The sequence below is a fragment of the Anguilla rostrata genome, chromosome 10, assembly GCF_018555375.3.
Source record: "Anguilla rostrata isolate EN2019 chromosome 10, ASM1855537v3, whole genome shotgun sequence".
Taxonomy (NCBI): Eukaryota; Metazoa; Chordata; class Actinopteri; order Anguilliformes; family Anguillidae; genus Anguilla; species Anguilla rostrata.
Genome location: NC_057942.1, coordinates 10,978,135 through 10,997,273, shown reverse-complemented (window position 1 = coordinate 10,997,273; position 19,139 = coordinate 10,978,135). Strand labels below are relative to the sequence as shown.

The following is a 19,139-nucleotide window of genomic DNA, read 5'->3' as shown; positions in this document are numbered from 1 at the left end:
GAAGCACATCTCATTAAGTCTCCCATAATAAACAGAAATGGAATAAAATACAGGTCTTTTTATTTTCATGTTTGGCTTGAGGGTTTTGAAACTTCATTTCAACACATTTTATTTTAACAGTTTTATTACAAAAAAATAATAATCTAATTTCCCCTCTCCTTGTTTGGACTCGGTAATGAGCCTTTTCTGTTTTTCTCGATGTAGAATTACAGATTATGACTACAACAAAAATATAAGCCTTATTCCAACCATCTCCAAACGTGCCACATAATCTAACACCCCTGGAAGGAACTGTAATTCCAACAAAAACTATTAAACAACAAGCGGAAATGAAGGTCTGATCAGACTGCTTAACACACCAGTCTTATTTTGCTTCATAAATAGAAAGATAAGCTCTCCACTGTGAAACCTGGAAGTAGCAGCAAGGTGCTAAGGTTGAAGTCCTGGCCTTTATTAAGAGGTCTGACTCAGACCACCAGGATAACGGATTATCCGATTAGAGGATCGTGTCCTCACCCAAAGGCCAGGAAGGGGACAGGAGAGGAAACGAATGAAATGCTGCCACAGGAAAGGTCACGCCTGGCACAGAAGGACAGCTGTTCCATACCCAACCCCCCACCAAACCCAGCTGTTCCCCACCCCCTCTGTTCTTACCCTGCTGGGCTGGGAATGCCACTGAAGGAAGGAGAGGGGGGCGGGGTCTTGCCCTGACTCCCCACGCCACCAGAAGCCATCAGAGAGCTCCTGCTCACATTGAGAAAGACAGAAAAAAATACATATATAAAGCGTCAACAGTGCAATACTGATCTTCATAAGACTAGGGCAGGGTAGTAATCCTGCAGTCCTGGCACATGATACAATACACCTCTCCCTAAAATATAGAATTCATACTCATGTTATGTCCCAAAGGCCCTTTGAATAGCGCAATCGGGTTGAATCCATGTGGGCTCTTTAAGGGGCTGTTCCCTGACCCACTCACCCGCTGTACATCAGGCTATCCTGCACTGGCTTCCCAACCGGGGGCTCGCAGGCCAGCTCACCTGGAGAGAAAGAAAATAAATAAATAAAGACCAAGTAAATAAACTACACATACAACTACGCCAAATCTGTATCGTTTATCTATATCTACATTTTACTACTGCTAACCCTGTACAGGCAGGCAGCTAGGAGGCACTCCGAAAAAATAATTGTTATTGATTAATATGGCCTGACACAGAAATCTTTGAAGATTTCAGAGCTTGTCCATTAATCTGTTTTGTGTACAGGAAAACGCACACACTAGCTCGGTATTGGGTTTGAGTAAAAATCCTTCGATGCCGCTGCAGGGACTTGTAAGGACTACAGCTGCATCGATCACAATACTGTGGTGAGCACAATGAATAGCGAAATCACGCACATAATCCCTGCAGCACGTGTAGGAGCATTGTGGCTTGCACACAGGACCCAATGGCTCACTTCAGAAACCTGACAACAAACACTGTACGACGTAGCGCTGTGACCACCCAGAAAGAAAGTACGCTATGGAACAGCACCTCTCGTAGCCACACGCTAGGACGGCGCAACAGTGCGTTCGTCGGTTCGGCGTGTGACGCGCAATCGAAACTATCGGGGCGCGTGAGTCGTGGCGGCTTACTGGGGAACTGGGCAGGCACCATGACGAAGTCGTCCGCGTCGCTGGACGAGTTCTTGCTGCTACTGTTCCCCGCCGAGTCCTTCAGGTAGCCCGGGGAATCCTGGGTAGGCGATGTCGGCGCCTTGCCCCGGAGCTGCTGAATCTCTCCGACTGACTATTAAGTTAAAGGGGGGGGGGGGGGGTAGTTGGTGAGGGAGGGATGGAGCAGGGGCAACAACAGCATTGTCAATCTGACTGTATTTCCACCTTCTTTCAACAATGAGAAAACAGGCGGTTGGGCCTGAGTCACTGTGGTCTGGAGGCTCTCGCCTGTAGCCGTTATCTCTGCGGCTGATGTTGAGTAAGCACAGCCTCCTAATGGCACGATCATAATCAGAGCTTAGACCTTATCACCGCAACTTAAACAATAAACAGAGCAGCAAGGCAGCTGTTTTAAATAAACAGCTCCACGTCACAGCAGGGCCGCGGACAGTTAATCTATAACAGCGGGGGAAGAGCTGAACGCACGAGCCACCGCTGTGTTCAGACATGAACACGCGCTCGCACCCACACAGCCAGGTGTGAGGCCGGGGGGGGGGGGCTCTGAAAGAGGGGTACCCACCGGAGGGGAGGCCAGGTGGGAGGTGGAGGAGCTGCTGCAGGAGCTAGCTGATCCGGAGCTGGGATATGAGGGCATAGGCACAGGAACAGCTGTGGAAGAGAACACACACACAGACACAGGCACACAGACACAGACAGACAGACACACAGGCACACGCATAGCAATGCATCAGAATTCAACGACACCTAGTCCTACTCATGCTCCAGCAATCAAAGGGTGAACAATATGCAGCCAATAAATGCTGTTCTAATGGCAAAGACCTCTCTGTGGACTGTTATGCAACTGGACAGAAGGGGCAAAGATAGTGAAGCCGTTGAGTGTTCTGGGTCACAAGGTAACAAACCTTCCTGAACAAAAAAAAAAAAAAAAACTGTACCGTTTCAGTAACTTCCAGCTGTATAAACAAACTATAAATAAAGTAAAGATGGAGCAGATTTGGCTGCCTGCTGGGTTATCAAAGTCGACACGTGAAGGCATTTTTTGTGGTTAACACAAACACTGGTCCTTTCACTCACATTTTTTCACCGTCGAACTCGCCTCAAGGAAAGGGTGTCGGAAAAACTCATCTGGAATTAAAAAAGGGACGACAAGGTAGACGACAAGAACCAGTAAGTCAAACACAAATTCTGTTTTTACGTGGTCAGGAAAAATATACTTAAAGGAACTAAGAACTGAATGCAGGACAGTAGACCATAAGTAATACAATGGGGAGAACTGTAATGAGACAGTGCTCGTGCGCCCGCACTGACCGAAGTCCATTCGGTCTTTGTGGTTACGCTGCAGAAGGCCCTGGAGCAGACGTCGCAGGTGGTTGGACGTCTCCCGGGGAATGCTGGGAAAAGCAAACACTCAATTATCTACATGACTACATAATGTCAATACGCAATATGAAAAAGCAATAAAGCCCGCTTTGTCTAAATGTCAGAGAGTACATTTGTGGCTAATGAAGGCTCTCACAACCCGGGAGCACTAATTACACCATAATTGAAAAATGATTTATGAAGCAATACCCAAAAACTCTCATGTGCATCAAAACACATACACACACACAGCACGCACACAGACTATGGAACAGCTTAAAAACCATTCTAGTGCTATTTAAATAATAATGCCATTAATGTCCTATTAGTGATGGTGTGTATTCGGGGTAATTATTCACCTAAACCACACAAACACAAATATGAACACACATTTCTTCACACAAGTAATGGAAACACACACACATGCACACAGGGTATATAACTGTCTAAAAACTATCCCAGAACCATTTTAATAATGAAGATAAGAATCCGACTGATGTCCCATTAGTGACAGAGTTTATTCAGGGTAATTCTTGACATAAACTACCCAAACACACAAATAGGTACACACATTTTCTCACACAATCAATGGATGTATAGACACACACACACACACACACACAAATGCATGCGCATGCACACACAAGCAATAAGCCCAATCTTTAAAAATATCTCCGGTGAAGGAAAGGAACAGCGGTTACAGCTGTCCAGTCCATAAGGCAACACAAAAGAAAAGGCAATGATCATTCTCACTTTCTGCAGCCTGCGGCCAGCTGGGTCTAGAAAACAGCCACACACACAGAGAGCCTCCCGTGCAGCAGGTGCTGTGTCATGTCTAAAGGAGCGCGCGTGTGCATGCGTGTTCACAGGAGTATGTGTGTGTGTGTGTGTGTGTGTGTGTGCTAAAGAAGGGAACTGACTGACATTGAGAGTCTCACTGCTAGCATATGGGCCTGTGCTATGTGGGTCAGATGAGAAGCGACAGTAGCACAGGGCCTCGAAAGATCCGTTATAAATAGAGCGGATAAGCGAACACCATGTCCTGGCTCGCATAAACAAACATTTCCAACTAACTATCTAGGGGCATTTCAGACATCGCTTAAACTGCTAATACTCGCCAGGTACCCGTCCTTAAGAAAAAAAGAGATAACAAAAGGCAACATTCACTCTGAGAAACTATATGGCTTTAGGTTGGTTCACACATTTTTGAATAAGCTTTGAGCTTAAGAAGTTGTAATCATAACATCTTAGTCGTACGTCATGGAGACGTCTAGTTTTTGCGAACACTAGCAGTAGCGTCAACAACAGGTGTGTTGGTCCTCTCACACACGTGTGCTCAGGCTTACTTGAGCGAGGTTGCAGTGATCAGGGGAAGCCAGTGATCGTTTCTAAGTGACCGTTTCTCATCTGAATAAACGCTTGTGTCAACAGGGGCTCCAGTAGGCAGGTGGCGTGTGGCCGCGTGCCAAGAGCAGGACAGGGCGCCCCGCGTCACTGGTGATATCACGCACTCAAATCTGCCTCCTCTGGCTCGACACCGAATATAAATAAATTACTGAGTGTCTGCCATTCTTGGCGGAGGCTGGGGGCCGAGGGCGGGAGCGGGGGAGGAGGAGGGGTCTGCCTGGGATCCGTTTCCAGCTCTGAGAACTCCACAGGCTTGGCAGGAGGAGTCACACAAAGTAGCAGGGGCATGTGTGTGTGTGCGCGCGCGTGCGTGTGTGCGAATGTGTCTGTGTGTGTGTGCGTGCGTGCGTGCGTGTGTGTATCTGTACACATGTGTCTTTGTCTGTGTGTGTATGTGTGTGTTCATAAGTGCATGTGAATGTGTCTGTGTGTGTGCGTGCGTGCATGCGTGTGTGTGTGTGTGTGTGTGTATATGTACACGTGTGTCTTTGTCTGTGTGTGTACGTGTGTGTTCATAAGTGCATGTGAGGGTGTGTGTGTGTGCGTGCGTGCACGAGTGTGTGCGCGTGAGTGTGTGTGTGCGCGCGCGTGCGCGAGATGCGCATTCGCGTCGGCTTTGTTTCCCTGGAGGTGAGCCGAGGCAGGGCTGCACAAAGCCACGCGTCAGAGATAAGAAGCGCGGACGACTGCGAGCGGCAGATCGTCAGACGGGAGCGACGCCATTGATCACATGAGGGCACACGGAGGCTTTCAGAGAGATAAAGAGAGGAAAGGCAGGGAGGGCGAGCAGAAGAGAGGGAAGATGGAGGAGGAGGAGGAGGAGGAGGGAGGGAGATGCAGAACTTACTTGGGGCTGAGGTTTTTGTTTTTCTCGTAGAACAGCCGGAGATCCTGTGGGCTACTAGCCTGTGGGACACCAAACAAGACATTAACATTATTACAGGCAGAAATACAACTTCTCCACAAGACAGACAACACATTGTGCATTCCAAATATCCTGCTCCCAGGCCAATGCCAAGCGGAAGCATTAGTTAATTCACAATGAATACACGATTAATCCATTTGTTCATAGTTAATTCATTTTAACGCACAGTAATTAAATTGCCATAATATACTCTCACTCTGGAATTACTTTTTTCATTTATTGTTTCCTCAAGCAGAACCAAATAAGCATGTTTTGATTAGCTTGATCGATATAAAAATACCTCCTTCATAATAATAGACAGATAAGCATGCCGGCAAAGTAGAGCTAGTAAGCCGTTTTCCTGGCTCAGACCCTGGGTCAATGAGTTCTTTTCCTACAATGACCCAGATTCACAGTCAGACTGTGAAAAGTGTAGTTAGATTTTGAAAATCCACTGCTAGTCGCAAACATATTTGCTTTTGTGAGTTTTGCAGAAAATCTGCGTGTCCATGAAATCCTCGCTACATTTCTCTATACATATCGTAAGTTATCCCTGATAGCCAAAGTTTGCGGGCACACGCGTGCGCACACACACACAGACACACACACCACACAAACCACAGACACACACAAAACTCCTTGGCAAAAACCTTGTCACTAAAGGGCACTGCAAATTCATCATGCACAGTCTTCAGCTCTACTTTGATGGCTTCTGGCACAGATTTGCAAGGAATACTTAAGCAGATGAGCCCTCAGAGGAACACATTTGCACAGGAAGCTCTGACGGTTATTTCGCTACAAAGCTGTATTATTAAAGTTTGGGCCTATTTGCGCATGAGATCTCTCATTGCAGCCACTCCTCGATCACACTAATATCCCTGCCAAGAGCAGGGCCAAGTTACATAACTTAAATCATATCACTTAATATTCTACTCAATCCTAAGAAAGGGCTCCAAAACAAAGACTCCCGTGTATATCGAATAAAGTTAACTGTCAAACTTTTCAGAAGACCAGGTAACGTAATGCTGTCAACAGCTGGCTTGTGGGAGACAGAGGAGGGAGTGGTTAATGAACTCCTTCCGTGGTCAAAGCCCCATGTTGAAATTTGGCAGGGTCTGCCATCAGTGTTTGGGCTCTGAGCTGACACACAGCCAGGAAAACATCTCCATGACAACGGTTTTGCAATCCTGTTTATGGCAATCTCGCAGACACCGGGGCTGGTCGTTTCTTCAGCGCAGACGTTTGTAAACAAGGTCCTCCATCACAGACAAACGCATTAGTCTTTTATCTTGGAATAAGGAGGCATGTGGGCCAAACATTGCGGGTTCACGTCCATGTCAAACGTCTGAGGGAACAGGTGTAGGGGAGACATTCGAAAGGAGATCACAAGCTGTTTTTTTTTTTTCAAGGATGTTTTGTAATGAGGACCGAGACATCCTGTCTCTAAAAATGTCTCAGCTGTTAAATGGAAACACCGAAGCTTCATGGCTGTTTTAACACGAACAATGAGCCAAATAAAGCCGCAGCGACTGCGCAAAGAACTGGCAGTCATTAAAAGTATTCCTTTAATTTGTTATACGAGAGAATTGGGGATTAAATTTCCCTCTTCATGGGAACACATATTCACGTGAGCAGGTGGGGCTGACAATTTGACAATAGTGCGCAAATCAAAGAGGAGGTTGCGGGGGGAGAACAGCGCAGATTAAAATAAAGACATTTGACCGGCTTGACATTAAAGCCTCAGACACCACAAGCGCGGAGACATTAAGAGGCACCGGTGCCTGGATCTCCGGGGCACTGCCAGCACTGCCGTCATCAGTGAACTGCCTAGGCCTGTCGCAGCGTTCGGTTTAACCGGTGGCATACGGCGTACAAGCCTACACTGGTACAGTTCTCTACAAAACGGTCAGTGCAGGGATTTAGTAATTCAAAAGAAAAAAAAGGTGCATTGGCAGAGCAATTGTCATTATTAAATGAATAATAGCACGTTATATTATATTCATATAATACTGAAAAATGTCCGAAAGTCAGTTCTCCCCAATCCGGTGAGTTATAAATAATTATTTTTTGCATCACAACATTTTACCAACATTATTTAAAATGGATACTGTTCATTCTCCATACTCACACTAAGAATATTGATGGAAAATGTGCAGATGTTGTCATTTAAGCAATCTTAAAGGGCAGGTTTTGTTAAATAATCTTTTTTGCAGGTTGTGCTGAAAGCCAACATGGTATCTGAGTGGTGTATATTTCTTTGTTAAGTGTGCTTACTGATTAAAACTAAATTTCCCAAATTAAATGTATCATTTAACCTTCCTAACATGATGTGAAGAAAGAAGCTGTGTGCTTCCCTGCCAGTTGATTATTCTGATTGTTAGCTTGTTCATCACAGAAAATTGATGAAACCAGGTTGAGATCAATCAGTGATCAACAGTGTATTAGAAGGAAGTAAGATCGGTCTCAAAATACTAACACTGCGAAAAGTCTAGAACTGCTTTTCAACTCTTCAAATATAAGAATCACTTTCACTGCATTTCAAATCATGAGATATTAACAGCTGAGGGTTTTTATCAAAAGATCAACACTGCATGCCCAGGCAGACAATAATGCTATTCACCTAACAGAAACCCAGTATAAATGTCTGGAACTTCAAAAGAGATTAAACAAATCTCAACAGGGAGATTTCACAATGACAAGCTCAAGAATAAGACATCTCTTCAAACCTGCCATCTCCATCACCCTTGGTGGCATACTGGTTCATATTTAATTTATGTTTATATATAATTAAAGAGAAGACCCACAAGCACATTGGACTTGGGACAGCATTTAAAAAGGCACAAAACTGCTATATGCAATACATATCTACCAAAACAAGTATTGGGATTATAATGTGTTGTTTGTTCTGGCTAAAATGCAAGTTTTCAGAGAGTACTACATGTACTTCAGAACCACATCATGACCCAATGTGTACATGACATGTTTTTTTTCTGTGCACTAAAAAATATGACAACAACACTAAAACAGCATTATCTGACCTGACTGACAGACAGGTAAAACTGTGTCCTTTAGGCTTATCTGCACAAATACACAAGCACATCAAAAACCAGCCGTGCATCAGGGTTTGTTTGTGTGCACACATCCGCATTTGTTCCATGTGCTCACCTGAAAGGGGGCCTTCCCGGTCAAGCACTGGTACACAATGGTTCCTATGCTCCACAGGTCAGCTTTGGCATCATAGCTTTGGGACATGATCACCTCAGGTGCCTGAGGGAGGGGAGGGGAAGGGTGAGGATGTGACACAAGCCAACAGAGCATAGCCTGGTTCTATAGGTCGAGTTAACCCCATTCAGCTGGAAATGGGCTTAGATTACAAGAGACAGGAGGCCAGGCCAATCTACTTTAAATCAAACCCGCAAATTAAAGTGGCACAGGAGAGTGTTTACCATGTACATGGGAGAGCCACACAGTGTGGCAGCCATCATGTTGTTCTGTAGATAGCGTGCAAATCCAAAGTCAGCTGAGGATAGAAATGACAGACAGTCATAAACCACGAGGTGCATTGCAGGTTACACATTCAACAGAGACTGTTCTACAAGGCACATCAAATAACTCGCTGGTATCACATTTTATGCCCCTGTAATAAGAAACTTTCTAGTTCAAATTCTACCTGGGGCATTGCTGAGGTGAACTTCAATTGCCTCCACATATATACATCAATTTGAATAAACAGAGGATACATAAATACGCTAGCTATGCAAGTCGCCCCAGATAAACCGGCCTGAAGAGTACATAAATAATGTACCAGGGCTGGCTTCTGTGCAAGAGGGTGTGTTTATTCTGATTTCTGGCTGACATTTTCCCAGGAATCAGGTCCTCGGAATGACTCCATGATCTCAGCAGAGAATAAGGAACTGGAAGGTTGTTTTAGCCGCGATAAATTCCTGTCTGGATGTGGACCTTCTCCAAACTGCTAGGGTAGCACAGCTGAATTCCAAATGGAGTGCTCCTTGTCCTTCAGGGTCACGCTCAGTGCCACGCCGAAATTCTAGCCCAAAAAACAAACGACAAACAAGCACCCACTGCCAAGTACAGGCGGGACAGGCAGAGAATTTGCCTTCAGCCTGTATTTACCCTGAACCCGTTTCTCATCGTTTGGCATGATGCAAGCCAATTTGAATGCGGCCACTCATTATCAGCTGCCTTGGCTTTTAACTTCAGGGCATTTAACACGGTTGCACTGCCTTTTACGCTCTGCAGATGAAATCATTTTACACACAATTAACTAACCCACTGTCTCTAGTGTAAACAAATGATTCAGTGTGCAACCTGCGTGCTGTTATTGGTCTTTAATGATTTTATGTGAAGTGCACCAAAGTGACACCATCACATAGCACATTCAAGTCAAAAGGAACCCGTGGCCGACCAGTGATCCTTACTCACGGTTGCTATTCGTGAAAAACAGGTTTAAGATAATGTGTTCAAAGGCACGTTCCCTAACCCCTCTTCCCCTATATGGAACTAAGCCCCACCCAGCACCTGCCAAGTTCACCTGCAATAACACCGAGACGGAGAACATTATCTACGCCTGGGAGATGGGAATCGCTCCAACATCCACGTAGGAGGAGACCGGTTTCATTTAAAAAACAAGGGAAGGGCCACCCAAACACGCTCTCTGTAATTATGTTGTCTGCTTAAGTCTGGCCGCCCACCCTGCACAATCCAAATTCCCTAAGAGCCAGGAGATGGCAATGCTGAAGTGAAATATGAGGACCTGGCTCCCGGAGGAACCCTTGGAACTGAAGAAGCCAGCACACCTTGCCTTTCTCCACGAATAATGGCTGATGGGATTACTCCGTTCGCAGAATCATTATGTTCAGCTGAAAAAGCCTCCTGCCCACTTAAGCATCTCGCTTCACAGTGGGACTTAATGGTCACTGTGCATGAATATTAACATCAATTATCTCTCTGTGCATGAAGTACAACATAACTTTCGATTTTAATCTGTAGTAGTAGGTCATTTATAGAACACTTCCCTTAATTTCCCATGCAAATACACCCCAGGAGAACAAAGCCAGGCTTCTGAAAGCTTAAAAGATTTAATGTGGTTATGCAACAAATTCTCACATAAGTTGGTTTAATCTCCCTATTGGGTAGTTAATTTCCATCAGCAAATAGGCACAGGAATACACACACACACCAGGACACACGCACATATGCGCACACATGCACATGCACATGCACACACAAACGGAAACACAGACACAGGTGTGAACACACACCTATCTTGATGCGAGTGTTGTTGGGGTTGGATTTCCGGCTCCCGGAGTAAGACAGCAGGATATTCTGGGGTTTCAGGTCCCGGTGGATGATGCCTTTAGCGTGCAGAACCCTCATGGCACCAGCAATCTGCTGCAGGAAGACCCGGATGGTATCCTCACTCAACGTGCCTTTCGCTGGGGGATGGGGCGCACGGAGTCATGTCAGAATGGCCAAAGACCGTCAACCATGTTCCAAAATGAACCCCAAGTCCATTCACACATTCTCCTTATCACCTACACCCATTTCACCAAATATCACCATGTCACCAAAACAGTCACAAGACACACGGTTTATTTAGTGAATATGAACATCTAACATGTGAAACACATTGAAATTTCAAAAAAAGAGGTCACTAACTACAAGTCTACAGAGAAATCCTGTTCACAAAACAATCCCATGCAAAATTGTTATTTGTCATCCTAGCAGACCGATTCGCATGTTTTCTGGCCATGTTTGCCAGTAGAAGGCATAACCACCATACCAGCCTACTAGTGGCTGTATGTGGGGATGTAAAGCACACAATTTAATGTAAGGAAAATCTGCGCTGGTTGGACACCCTCCCCCCCCCAACTGTCAGGCTAACCCACTGCCTGCTTGGTGGTTTATGATCCTCACACCCCCACCACCAAACACTACACCTCCACACTCGAAGATGCTGTTCTGTCGCACTGTCAGGTGAAATCTCATCCCCATGTTTACTTCTAAAGAGGTCTTCTCAGAAATGGAAATAAGACAGGACAGACAGAGTGAGAGGAGAGAGAGAGAGAGAGAGAGTGAGAGAGAGAGAGAGAGAGAGAGAGAGAGAGAGAGAGAGAGAGAGAGAGAGAGAGAGAGAGAGAGAGAGAGAGAGAGAGAGAGAGAGAGAGAGAGAGAGCAAGCATGTGTGTGTGACAGCAAAAGATTACGCAGACTTTCAGAACTCACTAACCCCAAGCCGAGTTTAGGCAGTGCAGGCTTTAAATAGAAGGGCGCCAGTTATGAGGTGTTTCATGAGTGGAAAAATAAATTCTCCCACAGGCAGTGGGAGCGAGAGTAACCTCCAATGTCCCCAGCACCTGTCTTGACACAGTCTCTCTTTCAGGTACTGTTTATACTGCGGGTGTGTTCTCACTCTAAACGCCACACAGCATGTATGCATCACCCATTAAGACCAAACGTGATCACATCCCCAAATGGTGCCCCACTTCCCTGTCACTCGGACCGAACCCTGAACTTCCTCCTACAGCCCCTCCCTAACTGCTTAAAAGTACACTCGGCATCTGTACAGGGAAACTGTTCCTCATCTTCTGAGAATACCAGTTGACAAATCCTTTCTGGAAGTTTCTCCAGGTTTCATCAGGGCTGGTACCAAGAAGTTTTGGCCGGTTTCTGAGTATCGTTTAAACAGTAAATCTAATTTCACGCCGCCTCAGAACACTGAAACCAAACTCAATGCTTCCATGAACCAAAAAAGAAATGGCAAAACTTATTTCCAGTGTTGACACAGAGCTCGAATGAGGAATTCTGCACGAGGCTGGAAATAGCATTTAGGATATTAATCATTCGCCCCATCTTCATGGTGTAGGACAACAAGTACCCCTTAAACCAGGTCTGAGAACGAAGACCTACGGTAAACAGTTCAATAATTCAGCCTCACACATTGATTAAAGAGGCAATATTCTTTGAGTGAATGTGCAACACATTAAAACACATTGTTACTCAAGTTAAGGCGGGGGTGCCTATGGGTCAGATGAAATGTCCCCTGAATTATCACCACCCTTTCTCCACAAAATAAAAAGTACCTCAGCTTAAACAAACATATTTTCAGAAGCTGTGTTTTTCCACAAGTGAAAAGGCGGACCGTACGAACAGAAGGCCATTACAGGACACACTCTAAAAAGAGGAATGAAGTCAGGGTTCTGCTATGAGCGAGCTGCCAGTTCTCAGGCCATCTAGTTGAGTAGGTAGTGCCATGCTAGCGGCATGGGAGAAGCTAGCAATGCAGCACAATGAGGTCAGGGCTCTGGCCTGTAAATTTTATGTAGCCTCACTGATCCAAACCAGGTAGCTTTACCCAGTAAGGATGTTTCCCATCCACTCTGTGCAAGTGGAGAAAGTGGAAGGGGAAGCATCATTTCCTGTCTGGCTGGGGACAGTGACAAAGCACATAAATTTACAGCGGTGTTGACACTTCGCAAGGAGACACCAGATTTCCCTGCTTTCCTGATTCAAGCAACGCTTTCAAGACATTTTTCTCCCTTTGTAATTTTAACTTAATCCATGGATTAATGCCAAATTAGGTTACACAAACATTCAAGACACAACACCCACAAGGGGAAGAGTAGCAAAACAATTGGAGGCTGTGTTACAGGGTCTTCACTGGAAGGAACAGGACATCACACAGGTTAAATAACCACAAGCCTGTTACACAAATAAACTTCCCACAAGTTCCTATTTAACAAACCCTTTCTTTCAGACACCCCTGTATTCCTTTTCATTACACTACATGTAGAGATATGAGACCTTAAAAAGTCATTTGAGTTTCTCCCAAGCCTTCTTGTGCAAAGGCTCCCAGAGAAAAAAAGTGGTCTTAATACATGAAACAGCCGACTTACAGTGAAGGTAGTCCGCCAGGTCTCCCCCGTTGCAGTACTGAGAAAGAATAAAAGGAATAGCATTAAGAAAAATAAAGTCTTCAAGACAAACAGAATGAACTGGTGAATAATTAATCAAGCAAAGCATCAAAAGCCAGACACACAGCCAAGAATTCCTCACACCATGTGATAAATAATGGATCACAGTGACCACCATCTAGGAGGGAAAAGAGCCTGCAGCCTCGTTTACTGACATCACACAAGTTTGTTCACCACTTTGTGGCTATACTGGGCTCCTGCCCCCGTCGCTTGCTTCTGACAAACTACAACACTGAAAGAAGAAATGGGGGAACTTCCTATGACACCAAGATAAAGGAGGGGACAGCCAACAAAGCCTGCAGCCATTCCACTGATCTACACTTTTCCACCTGTGTGATATAGGCGAGGGCAGATGTTGAACTCCTTTGAAATAAATATTATATTCATGGACACAGCACATACGATCCCTAACATGGATACTGTGTAACGTCCCCCTTGGTCCATTCCACATAATGTGACTCATACAATCCTCCACAGCCCAGTTATTAAGTGATATCTAACACTAGACTTAGAAAGCGTTCCCTCCAGCAAATCAGGGTTTTGTTTGCAGTGTTTTCCAGGAACACTCCATAGAGGGGAAGTTCGACTGCAGTCTTCTGCGACACGTAAACTCACTTACCTCCATGACAAGGTACACACAACTTGCCATCTCCTGGAAAGGAAGACAGAGAATGAGTCAGGCATGGGTGGAGTACATCCATCAAAGTTAGCAAGACAGTAAGTACATCCTATTCTCAAGTAGGAAAAGGCACCATTGCATGACAAAGGACTTTTATTTAAGAATCTCAGGAGGGTGGAGCCATCAGTGCAAGCACAGAACTCCCAAAAACAATAACAACAGCTGGACGCCAACAAGCCTACCATTTTCTGCAACGTGGGTGTGTTTTAAAAAAAAAAATTTTTATGACTGAACTGAGCAACCTTGTGTGCCCACTTTGAAATCAAACGTGCACAAACAAGCATCCATCTGCACTACTGTCCAATGAACAGTAAACAGAACGATTCGAGCAGAAGCCTGGGAATCTGACACAGCATAACCCCCACCTTACCGCGCTCCCACCTTTCAGCCTAGGGCAGTGCAGATGTTACCGAACCAAAATACACTAAATCCCTATGAAACCCGCGTGGCTCAGCTTCTGTCAGCCGGGGTCTGTTTGGGTCACGCAGGGTCACAATGGGGGAAGGGGGGGCTCGAGGCCTCATTAGCAGCTGGTAGCCTGAACACAATGAAGTGAGCAAGCAACAGAGCTTTTCCGCCTCCCTCATCCAATTCACTTAACCATCCTAAATGGACAATGGGGTTAAGGTCTTGTGTTAATGAATTTAAAAAAATATATATATATATGTATAAGGTTGCTCACAATACAGCCTGCACTCGATAAGCCACAATGGGCCTGTATTGTAACCACAATCTCTCAACAAATAATAAAAGCCTTCAAAATTTCAGCTCAAGAGTTTATTCTTTGTAATGAATGGTACCACTTTGAAAAAAAATGAACGTTTAAGTAGACTTATTTATCATGCAAGGGGAACACAGCCTGTTCTTCTTTTAATAAAGAGAGTGCCTCCAACCAAATACGTCTGGACACAAGCCCAAGAGCTGTTAATGAGTTACAGGGAACGACCGCAAAGCAGAGGCAGCCAACGGGCAGGATGCTTTAATGAGAACACCCTGGCTTTGTTGGACACCTTCTCCATAACAGACAACTTCTCAATAAAAGCATAGTTACAGAAATTTAAATTCAAATTCAAGAAAAACAAAAAATCCAAAAGAGGAACCCATTTTCATTAAATTTATGCTATTAGATCCAAGAGCCCGCAAGCAAGAGATAATAAGAAATGTCACAGACAATACAACCGCATCTCTCTCTCATACAGTCCTTTATTTGCAAACATGTTGACGTGAAACAACCCAAAACCACAAGAAAGGGACAGCCCATTCGAAAGGCTATCTTTTTACCAAGCAACAGATGATGCATAATTCTCAGGGTGGCCAATCCGGTGGGGAGGGCTGTCTGTTCACAGGGTAAACCTGCTGACTAAGCAATATTTTCATTTTCCACTGCCATTGTGCAGATAGCGGCGCAGCGGCAGCCAGCCATCTGTTTCACTCTGTGACACCAGGCAGACTCGTTCACTCCCAACTGCCTGCCGGTGGTTTCAACTTACAACTACAAACTGGGGACTAGCAGAGGCCTCACAATTTGCATACATATTAAAATGCATAGGTCTGTGACACGCAACATGCCTGAAAATGATGAAAAGCCTGCGAGAACAAAGCCTCATAAACGGTAAATCAATAGCAATTTAGAACTAGCTTCCTACACTGAAGTATATACAACCAAATCAAAGATGAAGTACAGCACACTGAAGACCTAGTCTACATAATTATAGACAAACAGAGACAAACAGCAAGTCCAGACTGCTTTCCCCTTTCAAAATGTTTCATTGCCCAAAAACACCTTATCAGAAAACAACCTCAGCTACTATTAAATATTCTTAAACATAACAAAAACAAGCCACTTATAGAAGTCCAAAAGTTTTTTATTATTCGCTTAGCCTGATCTTGTTGAACTAGCACTGCAGACTGGCCAAATCCACCAAACAAGGGGGTAAAAAAGGAAAGCTAGGTGAGTTGAGCCAGACCTCCGTTGCCCCAGGGGTCAATCGCTTCAGGAAGAGTGCTCGGTACCCTAGGCTTTCATATTCACAAGTGTGCAGACCTTTGAACGAACTGTTGTAGCTTAGCCCCCGGACAAGTGGTGCGTGGCAAATCGCCCGGGGGTACTGCGCTTTGTGATTCCCAGCTAATCCATGAAAACACAGCTGACCCCTGTCAGTCCTCTCAAGGTCTTGTGTACACACACAGACAAATCAAGCTGACAAGATTTTTAACCCTCCTGACAGGCAAGTCAGGTGATTTTCCAAATAAAATGTGAGCGGCCAGTCCACGATAATTAGCTTACACCAGTGGCATATTTTTAAAGGCCAAAGGACACTTCAGGGAGGTCACAGAGGGATCAAAAAATAAACATATGTGATGGAAGCTTTTCACCTTTAGTGACAAATGTATTTTAAAAAACCACCAAGCATGAGAAAGCCCCCTGTATCCAATATAATACAGAATATGTTAATCATGGATATGGAAATAAACTTTTTTCAAAAGGTAGAACCAGATCCTGAGTTACAGCCTGACAGTGTAACTACCTTCTCCTCTTTCTGTTAAGAAACAGAAATTTCAGCAAGTGTATAACCACGTAGCCCTGAGGCATGGGGCAACTCCCTTGCATCTGGTCATGTGCACTGGTGTCTCCTCGTGGGAGAGCACGAGGGTCGGCCATGCTCCGGACAGGTGGGGCCATTATGTTTGCTCACTGCCCCCTATTGTGAATAACCGCAGGAGGCTGTCAGCTCCATGGCGACGCAGCACGGAGCAGCTGTCATGGGCCCGGCAAGCCACCTGACACAAACGCATCACCTGAACTTCCTGTCTCCGTCTCCGAGGCTCTCGTGATTGTATCGGCCACTCCTGCCCCACCCTACCCAGCTGCCCTTCCCTCATCATGTTACCAGAGCAGCCTCATGTACCTTACCTAGAGGCCAACTGTAGACAGGGAGCGCTGTCATTCCAAGAGCTATGAAAATTAGCGGGCATCGCGCCATAACACGCCCTAAACGAACAGAGACCTGTTTTTTTTTTGTTTCTTTTTCTTTTGCATGGGTCTGCCCCTTACGTGCGGAGTGGGCCCAATCCTTCCATAACGACTGCCAGAGAAGCGCTGTGAATGTGCAGACTGTTTGTTTTCCTCTTAGCATTTTGCAGACAAGACAGACCGGTACGCTTCCCATGAGGGAATCCGCTGAAATCAAACTGCAACAACTTTCTGACTTTTTTAAAGCTATAATCAGACCAAGGAAAAAGTTTTTTTTTTTTAATACATAAAAAATTGGGATATGTCAGAGTAGCAGTAGCATTTTTGCCGCTTCCTTTTATTTGCATTGTGAAGCATACTATGATAAATTCTTTGTAAAATACATTATAAATAAATAAAAACAAATTAATAAAAATGTAATGCAATCTGATTTGAACTCTACCAAGTTTGGCTAAACATGCTGTCAGACAGAATTAACAGAAGTGAATCTGTGCTGTGGTACCTTGTGGCAAAGAATGAACTAATGATATGGCCTATTCTTACAGACCTTAATGGTGTTGAGGTCACTGATAGTAATAGTCACATCCTGTTCCAGGGTGTGGATGCATCACACCATCCCAGTAATTAGCCCACAGAGGTGAGGTTAACCAAATGTCTCCCAGATGTTTTTCACATACACTTTTAAACAGTTAGTCACATTGTAAATGGCATCAGTCCTAGCAACTCAATGAACTCTTTTTTTTTTTTTTTTTTAATGCACCTTTAAAATAATTTTAAAATGTTTGGTATATATATAGTGTAATCTTGAAATAAGCAACAAGACAGAGGAACTGATCCCCAAGAACGATATGGTTTAATATTTTGCCTCTTGAAAATTGTACGCATATCCGAATAACTTGTATCAATAAATCAAAACCAAACAAAATCACGTAACAAAATTCAAATAACAAATGACAATACAGTATTTCCATATCTGTGATCAACCAGCGGCATTTCAATGGAATTACTAGGGAAAAAAACAGACTGCTGCTACTCAGAAAGACACGCGAAGCATTATATACCACGCACCACCGTTCTGAACCAATGAGATCGCTCGCACATGGAATGTCAACAGGGAAACACGTGATGGCAGAGAGCCACAGCAGCAAAACTGGCGAAAGAGAGTCAGGCGGGCAGGGTGCTTCGCATGCGAAAAACAACTTGACCCGGTTTTCATACTGCAACGCTAAATCCATTCTCTAACGCGGCCATGGCCTACACAGTCATTGTACCCATTACGAGCTACATAATATAGGTCACACTGGGAATCTGTCAGTATAGCTAATGTTTTTCAACGCTGATACAGTGAAGTAGCAGACTAGACAACTAGTGCTGGGATATTTCAAGTAATCAGTCATGCTGCACTGCAGAACTCAAGAAATATCAAGTCCACAAACACTGCTTATCGTGCACATATAAATATATAGTAAACATACCTGGAAGTCCAGTAACCCAACGATATTATCATGTTTCAATTCCTTAAAAAGAGAGAACATGCACATGTAGTCAAGGATGTTTTTGACAGGGTATGGAAACAATGGTAGCACACGGTGGTTAAACATTATGAATGGGTTGAGTAATCATACTTACCTTTAATATTTTTATTTCTTTTCCTAATAGCGTCTGTGATTTTGCCAGGTTTTTCTTGTTAATGCACTTAACAGCCACTTCCCAGTCGTGTTTCTGATGGGGAAAACAATTGGAAAAAAATACGTAGCCCAATCTATGAATATATATGGACACGAGTCCTCTCATGGTTGAGCAAACATAAGCTAATTACATACAAATAAAACATTCTACAATGATCTTTCCTTCCCCTTGTTGAATGTGGTTTTATTTTCTGTGTGGCACATGAGTCAAAGAATGTGTTCACTAACTGTAGTTAATTTCTGCTTCAGTACACCAGAAACCATTTGCCCATAGGTTATGCATATTAGACAGAGCTTTACACTGTTGTTAGCTATGCGTTAGTTGGTTAAGGTTTGTTTTGTTTTTATTCCCACATCCCCATCGTCTAGCTAACAATAACATAGCATAATAATAGCAACCGATTCCTAGGCCTCTCCTGTTAAGGTCGTATTCTAATGAAACTTAACCGGTTAGCTCGG

At 44.4% G+C, this 19,139-nt stretch overlaps 1 protein-coding gene across 3 annotated transcripts in view; it reads right to left on the bottom strand.

Annotated features, from left to right (window-relative positions):
• ulk1a (unc-51 like autophagy activating kinase 1a) overlaps positions 1 to 19,139 on the bottom strand; it is a 33,395-nt gene that overhangs the window by 13,374 nt on the left and 882 nt on the right. For 2 of the 3 annotated variants that reach the window (XM_064354026.1, XM_064354027.1), the window contains exons 2-15: positions 18,622 to 18,714; positions 18,468 to 18,509; positions 13,959 to 13,991; positions 13,262 to 13,298; positions 10,628 to 10,801; positions 8,792 to 8,865; positions 8,511 to 8,612; positions 5,289 to 5,347; positions 2,984 to 3,066; positions 2,750 to 2,800; positions 2,235 to 2,323; positions 1,634 to 1,787; positions 980 to 1,040; positions 655 to 744 (exon numbers count right to left, since the gene is read on the bottom strand). In XM_064354026.1, coding sequence (XP_064210096.1) covers positions 655 to 744; positions 980 to 1,040; positions 1,634 to 1,787; positions 2,235 to 2,323; positions 2,750 to 2,800; positions 2,984 to 3,066; positions 5,289 to 5,347; positions 8,511 to 8,612; positions 8,792 to 8,865; positions 10,628 to 10,801; positions 13,262 to 13,298; positions 13,959 to 13,991; positions 18,468 to 18,509; positions 18,622 to 18,714 — 1,142 coding nt within the window. The other variant, XM_064354028.1, reaches the window with a different exon arrangement.